Genomic DNA, 8,164 nt, shown 5'->3' on the forward strand with positions numbered 1-8,164 from the left:
GCCATCAAAAGGAAGATGGAGGATTTTGGAGATCATATCATTTTTCGGGGGGGGGGGGGAACGGTGGAGGATCAGAATGAGAGGGGGCATTAAGAACGGTTCTGAGGAAGAAAAGCACGTACCGGAAAAAATTGATCTAAGCACCCCTCCCCCCATAGGTTGGGTCTAAAAGTTACATGTTTTCGTAAATTTTGCATCGCGATTTGTCAAGAATCAGTGTTGTTTATGCACAATTTATTAGCTATGGAAAAACGAAGAGAGAAAAGTAATGTTGCACACGCACTAACAAGCATTCGTGGAAAGTGAGCACTGTCTAAACTTTTGCAGAGAGATAGCTACCAACAGTCATCATATAATTTAGTTATTTAAGTTTTCTGTATTTTAACCTGTTGATTTTTTTTCCATTTCAGGAAGGTATTTGGTCAAACAAAAAGGAGTACGTGATGGCTAACACGAGTGAAATCCTACAGAAGATCAGGATAGGATTAGATGTTGCCACATATCTTCTAAACACTGATCGTGGTACACAAGCCGCTCATTTGTGTTATGAATGTTTAGTCTTACTCGACAATCTAGGCTTTGATATGAACGGCCTGGATGTCTCTGAGGTAATATTCAATGCGTACTACGCAATCTCCGGTTACACAAACGCAGTACGATACACCAACAAACTTATCGCCATGTTCCACAATACCGGAGAATCAATCATTGAACTGGGAGACAAATACAAAAGACAAAGTAGGCTTGCAGAAGCCAAGGAACTTTTTGAAGGCGCACTTGCCATCGCAAAATCAATTGGCGACGGAATTGGAGAAGCAGTGACTTATGGAAGGCTAGGACTCCTGTTTCAATCACTCGGTAAATATCAGAAGGCTAAAGAATATTACGAGAAAGCTCTTGCTATCGCAACAGAAATTGGCCATAGGCAATGGGAAGAGGCTTGTAATGGGATCCTTGGAACTGTGTTTCAATCACTAGGTGAATATCAGACGGCTAAAGAATATTACGAGAAAGCTCTTGCTATCGCAACAGAAATTGACGACCGGGAAGGAGAAGGGACATGGTATGGGAACCTTGGAACTGTGTTTAAATCACTCGGTGAATATCAGAAGGCTAAAGAATATTACGAGAAAGCTCTTGCTATCGCAACAGAAATTGGCCATAGGCAATGGGAAGAGGCATGTAATCGGATCCTTGGAACTGTGTTTAAATCACTGGGTGAATATCAGACGGCTAAAGAATATTACGAGAAAGCTCTTGCTATCGCAACAGAAATTGACGACCGGGAAGGAGAAGGGACAGGGTATGGGAACCTTGGAAATGTGTTTGAATCACTCGGTGAATATCAGAAGGCTAAAGAATATTACGAGAAAGCTCTTGCCATCGCAACAGAAATTGGCAACAGGAAAGGAGAAGGGACATGGTATGGGAACCTTGGAAATGTGTTTAAATCACTCGGTGAATATCAGAAGGCTAAAGAATATTACGAGAAAGCTCTTGCTATCGCAACAGAAATTGACGACCGGGAAGGAGAAGGGAAATGGTATGGGAACCTTGGAACTGTGTTTAAATCACTCGGTGAATATCAGAAGGCTAAAGAATATTACGAGAAAGCTCTTGCTATCGCAACAGAAATTGGCCATAGGCAATGGGAAGAGGCTTGTAATGGGATCCTTGGAATTGTGTTTGAATCACTAGGTGAATATCAGACGGCTAAAGAATATTACGAGAAAGCTCTTGCTATCGCAACAGAAATTGACGACCGGGAAGAAGAAGGGACATGGTATGGGAACCTTGGAACTGTGTTTCAATCACTCGGTGAATATCAGAAGGCTAAAGAATATTACGAGAAAGCTCTTGCTATCGCAACAGAAATTGGCCATAGGCAATGGGAAGAGGCATGTAATGGGATCCTTGGAACTGTGTTTAAATCACTAGGTGAATATCAGACGGCTAAAGAATATTACGAGAAAGCTCTTGCTATCGCAACAGAAATTGACGACCGGGAAGGAGAAGGGACAGGGTATGGGAACCTTGGAAATGTGTTTGAATCACTCGGTGAATATCAGAAGGCTAAAGAATATTACGAGAAAGCTCTTGCCATCGCAACAGAAATTGGCAAAAGGAAAGGAGAAGGGACATGGTATGGGAACCTTGGAAATGTGTTTAAATCACTCGGTGAATATCAGAAGGCTAAAGAATATTACGAGAAAGCTCTTGCTATCGCAACAGAAACTGACGACCGGGAAGGAGAAGGGACATGGTATGGGAACCTTGGAACTGTGTTTCAATCACTCGGTGAATATCAGAAGGCTAAAGAATATTACGAGAAAGCTCTTGCTATCGCAACAGAAATTGACGACCGGGAAGGAGAAGGGACAGGGTATGGGAACCTTGGAAATGTGTTTGAATCACTCGGTGAATATCAGAAGGCTAAAGAATATTACGAGAAAGCTCTTGCTATCGCAACAGAAATTGGCAACAGGAAAGGAGAAGGGACATGGTATGGGAACCTTGGAAATGTGTTTATATCACTCGGTGAATATCAGAAGGCTAAAGAATATTACGAGAAAGCTCTTGCTATCGCAACAGAAATTGACGACCGGGAAGGAGAAGGGACATGGTATGGGAACCTTGGAACTGTGTTTATATCACTCGGTGAATATCAGAAGGCTAAAGAATATTACGAGAAAGCTCTTGCCATCGCAACAGAAATTGGCGACAGGAAAGGAGAAGGGACATGGTATGGGAACCTTGGAAATGTGTTTATATCACTCGGTGAATATCAGAAGGCTAAAGAATATTACGAGAAAGCTCTTGCTATCGCAACAGAAATTGACGACCGGGAAGGAGAAGAGACAGGGTATGGGAACCTTGGAAATGTGTTTAAATCACTCGGTGAATATCAGAAGGCTAAAGAATATTACGAGAAAGCTCTTGCTATCGCAACAGAAATTGACGACCGGGAAGGAGAAGGGACAGGGTATGGGAACCTTGGAACTGTGTTTAAATCACTCGGTGAATATCAGAAGGCTAAAGAATATTACGAGAAAGCTCTTGCTATCGCAACAGAAATTGGCGATAGGAAAGAAGAAGGGACATGGTATGGGAACCTTGGAACTGTGTTTCTATCACTTCGTAAAAATAGGGAGGCTAAGGAGAATGTTGACAAAGCTCTCGCCATTAGTATAGAAATTGGCGACAAAGCGATGGAAGTGTGCTGCTACAGAAACCTGGCAAGTCTGTTACAACGGTTTCATGACTACCAGAAGGCCAGAGAGTTACTCGAGAAAGGGCTTGCTATCACCATCAATACTGGCGATAGACCACAACAATGTAGCATCTATGCAAGCCTTGGGTACTTGTCCCTATCGCTTGACAATTACTACGAATCGGAAAAATACTTTGAGAAAGCGCACTTGATGAGCAGCGAAATAGGAGACAACATGGCTGGCTTTGAAAGTCTTCTCGGAATCGCTCAGTTAAGGATATCGGAATCAAAGCTTGAGGAGGCAATGTTGTATCTACGTCAAAGTATTCAAATTTATGAAAAGTTGCGACATTTTCTCAAAGAAAACGATGAATTTAAAACATGTCTCTTAGAAGAGCACGGTAATTTCCCCTACAAGTTGCTCAGTCGCATGCTGTGTGCCACCGGAAGTGTGCGAGACTCTCTTAATGTGGAAGAGCTAAGACGCGCTAGAGGCCTCGCAGAATTAATGGCATATAAACTCTCAATTGAAAGCCACATCTCAGCTGATTCAACATCTCGGGCAAGGATCGAAAGCATTGTGAGTCAAGAGAGCACTTGCGCTGTTTTGTACATTTCATACTGTGAGCGGCATGTTCATCTGTGGGTTTTAAAAGCAAATGGAGACATTCACTATCGAGTGAGCCCCGTAATGAAAATCGACACACTTCTGGCTGCAGACGTTTGCGATGTGGAGGAAATTTTTAAAAAAAGTGCCTCCAGTTTCGGTATTTCACATGACGACAATTGTGAGGATCGATCTTTGGGTGACGATATCGTGATATCTCCTCAAGAGGAGAGCCGAGCAACCTCTCAAGGAGACGAACTCAAACGCAACGAGATGATTCTTCAACTGTGTTATGACCAGCTTATCGCTCCTGTCAAAGATTTACTCACAGAGCCTGAAGTCGTCATTGTGCCTGAGAAATGTTCATATCGAGTCCCTTTTGCTGCCTTGCTGGATGAGAAAGTGGGAAAGTATTTTTCAGAAACCCACAGAATCCGCATCGTCCCTTCTCTGACGACTCTGGGGATCATTCAGGAAAGTCCGGGGGACTATCACAGTCAGACCGGTGCACTGGTAGTGGGTGATCCTTTGGCTGGTGAAGTGCTTTACGAAGGACGTACCCTGAAATTGACACCATTATTGTGTGCACGAAAGGAAGCTGAGATGGTTGGTCGACTCCTGGGTGTTCAGCCTTTGTTAGGAGAGCACGCAACAAAGCAGGCGGTACTTCACGCACTTCATTCAGTGAGCTTGATACATCTTGCCGCCGATGGTAATGCCGAGAGAGGGGAGATTGCCCTGTCCCCCAGTTGCACCACTAAAAGTATTCCACAAGAAGAAGACTACCTTTTGACAATGTCCGACATTTCAAAGGTGAAGCTGCGAGCTAAACTGGTCGTACTTAGCTGTTGTCACAGCGGGCGTGGAACGTTTAAACAAGAGGGAGTCATTGGAATAGCTCGGGCGTTCCTAGGATCTGGTGCGCGTTCAGTGTTGATGGCATCCTGGGCCATAGAAGACAAAGCAACAGAGCTACTCATGAAAGTTTTCTACAAACACCTGGCTGCTGGAGAAAGTGTCAGTGAATCTCTTCACCAGGCCATCAAATGGTTGAGAGGCAACGGCTTCACCGAACCTGCCCAATGGGCTCCGTTTGTACTGATGGGAGACAACGTGACATTGGACTTGAAAAAAATAAGGTAAGCTTGTTTTTGAGTAATTTTTTGTAATCGACATAACCCATTTGAGCTTGTGAAAATAAACAGGAGCCTGCCTTTTTCTTTAATTAGAAAAACGTCTGCAACTATGAGATTTTATTTTATGACGGCACATGTTGACGGTTTTTTTAACCTTTTAACTCCTAGAGGTGATTAACATGTAACTTCTCCCTATAATATCCATACATTATCCAGCAAACAAGTAATTACTTATCAGGTACAAGTTGTTCATGATCTAACACCAAATTCTCATCACAAATTTACAAGAAAAGGTGTAGCAACTAGAGGGCAGAATTAAAAATCAGATCTTGGGAGTTAAAGGGTTAACAAAAACAGGTTAAGATTCAGTGTAGTTTCTTAAGTGTGCAAGATGTTTACAATTATGCCATTGGTGTAAAAGATTGACAGGACAATGACCACAATCCGAGCGAAAATGTAATAAATAAATAATGAATAAATTAATCGATAAATCAGTGAATACTGTGAGGAAGCTAACTTTTATGTCTATAACAAGTCTAATGACAACGACTGGGAGATTATGTAAATGTAAAAAAAAAGTATTACACATCATTCTTGACTCAAAAGTTTTGTTTTAGGCAAAAAGAACTGACGAAGGACGAAAGTGACGGGGACAAGAAACAGAGTAGCGACTGATCCTTGACTCTCCCTCCCCTCCTGTTTACTGGAAGGAAAACTGGTATTTTTTTACACAAAAACTTTTTACTTTTCACTGCTCTTGTGGGTGCTTTTTTTTTACACGGCCCAGCTGTCCAGCAAGCGATCTCATTCGCCCAAAAGTTGTATTATGTTTGCCGAGGAGGAACAAAAATGAACAGATAATTGAAAAATAAAAAAATAGAAAATGTTGAGTAAATTTTCCACGATGCGAAAATTATGGCACTGTTTTTTAAATTTGAGATTACAAAAAATCATTCACCTTTTTATTTTTTTAGGATATGATTCTAAATTTTACCCTCTAGCTGCCATAATTTTCTCTTTAAATTGAGAAGGAGAACCAGCTCGTTAGTACGTAAGAAAAAAAAAAAAAAAGAAGTCACTCTTAGATTGATAGGTGTGTATTCTGAACTGCCATTAGATACATGTGTTGATACTTTTTTATGAAGAGGTTATATGTAAATCACTTCAAGGAGTGAACGGGCGAAGGGCGCAGACGAAGATATCTGGGCCGGAATGTTCAAAGCTGGTTTAAGATAACCCAGGGTTAGCGTGATATTTGATTTCAGATCTGAAAGCTTTAAAAGAAAGTTCAGTTTAACTGTTTTTGTCTACAATTTGATGAACGGATGCTCTAAAAAGAATAGGGAAAATTATCACCGAAATGTTCTTGAATGATGAAATAGGGAAACCTGCGTTAAAATTTAACGCTGGGTTAGTGCTAATCGGCCTTCGAACAACTGGACCCTGTTAATATCTGGAACCTAAACTGTAATATAATAATAACAATAATAATGGTTTTGGCGATAGAGTGCTTTTGAATTGAGTGTTGTAAAACTGAAAGAAAGGAATCACAACGGCCAATCAGAAGAAAGGAAAATACCTTTGAGAGAACTCAAATTAAAAACCGACCAATCATCCCAAAACGCGGGAAAAAGCGGGCGACCAAGTCGTAATTGTTTTTAGTTTAGCGCCTATTGGTTGGGAGATTGGCGAGAGTTTTATCTACCAATCACAAAGCCAAGTAAGGCAAAAGCAGATCTGGAGCCAGCTAGGATTACTTTCGACACTCAACTGAACATTGCTCTATCACATTATCATTATCCTTAAAATTTATTTCTCGGCTTTGGGACTCGCTGGAAGAGAGTCCCAAGCTGATGTTCTTGTTGTCTATGTCTTTTCTTCTGACATAAGGTCTTACAACCAAAACGTTATTACTTTTTTTTGTTCTTGGAGTTTATTCTACTACAGTTGGTAATAATATCTAGACCATGGCCGTGATGGAAACCGGATTTCTAGGTTAAAAACACTCCGTCGAGGTGATTATTTTAGCTTCCAATCGTGCGACCTGAAGTAGGAATCAATTTTCTCGAACTTGCAAAAATGTTAGCCACACTTTGAAGGCATAAGTTCGTATATTGAACCTCAACTTAACAAGTTGCAATAATAGTTATGATAATAATGATAACAATCTTAAAAGCGATGGAGTGTCGTAAATCCAAAACCGAAGTAGTCACTAGAAAATACCTTTAAGAGACTTCAAAGCAAAACCGACCAAACTGCTTAAACCGCTGGAAAACGCGGGCGACCAAATCATGAATGTGTTTTACTTTTGTATCGGATTGGTTAAGAGATTGGTGCGAGTTTTCTGAGCCAATCAGAAAGCGGAAGTAAAGCAAAACAAAGCAATTCCAGATTTACTTTCGATACTCCAATGAAAATTGCTGCGATAGTGATCATAAATGAAACAAATAAAAACGAAAAAAGGCAATAGATTTGATTTTAAGCCTCACAGATTAAACAGAGCCGAAATAGTTTATCCAATTAATGATCATGATGAAAAGTAAAGAACCCAGAAGGGCGAATCTCTAGAAGATTTTAGGAGAAATTGAGGTATCAAGTGTAGCTTGACGTTTCCATTCAAGATCGTTGTAAGGGACACGAATTCTTAGCCATTTCTTTCAATGCAATCGGTGGAGGAATTCTCTTAACTCTCTCACAGTACCAAAACCTCGCTCTGAAGTCATCACTGCACGAGACAAACGCTGCTCCTGTTGGGGAGTGGGTGCTACAGAGAATGTGGTTGTTGTGACCTATGTCTTTTCATCTGATATAAGGTCCTACAACCAAAAATTTGGTAGTATTTTTGTCTGTTGGAATTCATTTTACGGCAATTATTAATGATGTCTAAACAATACTGTGATGAAAACCGGATTTCTAAGTTATAAACACACTTCGTAGAGATGATTTTGACTTTTACTATGAATCTTGAACTATCAATCAGTTTTTATCAATTTTGTCAAAATGTTACCCACACTTTGAAAACATAGGTTTATTTCTTGAACCTCTACTTAGATAGTTGTAATATGAGTAATGATAATAGTAATAATAATAATATTATTGCAAAAGCAATGTCAAGAGTATCATAAAACCAAAACCGAAGTGTTCGAACTGTAAAAAGACGAATCTTGGCCACGGATCACAGATAAAGATATTGGTTTCTTACGTTTAGGC

The 8,164-nt window shown here is 40.5% G+C and overlaps 1 protein-coding gene across 1 annotated transcript; it reads left to right on the forward strand.

Annotated features, from left to right (window-relative positions):
* Positions 1–500: 500 nt before the first annotated feature.
* LOC148724765 (uncharacterized) lies at positions 501–7,334 on the forward strand. The gene is made up of 6 exons (XM_088729615.1): positions 501–942; positions 1,303–1,578; positions 1,699–1,818; positions 1,939–3,103; positions 3,464–4,957; positions 5,572–7,334. The coding sequence occupies exons 1-6, from the start codon at positions 585–587 to the stop codon at positions 5,627–5,629; spliced, it is 3,471 nt and encodes a 1,156-aa protein (XP_088585741.1). The 5' UTR covers positions 501–584; the 3' UTR covers positions 5,630–7,334.
* The last annotated feature ends 830 nt before the right edge of the window (positions 7,335–8,164 follow it).

This window comes from Stylophora pistillata, chromosome 8 (genome assembly GCF_964205215.1).
Source record: "Stylophora pistillata chromosome 8, jaStyPist1.2, whole genome shotgun sequence".
Lineage (NCBI taxonomy): Eukaryota > Metazoa > Cnidaria > Anthozoa > Scleractinia > Pocilloporidae > Stylophora > Stylophora pistillata.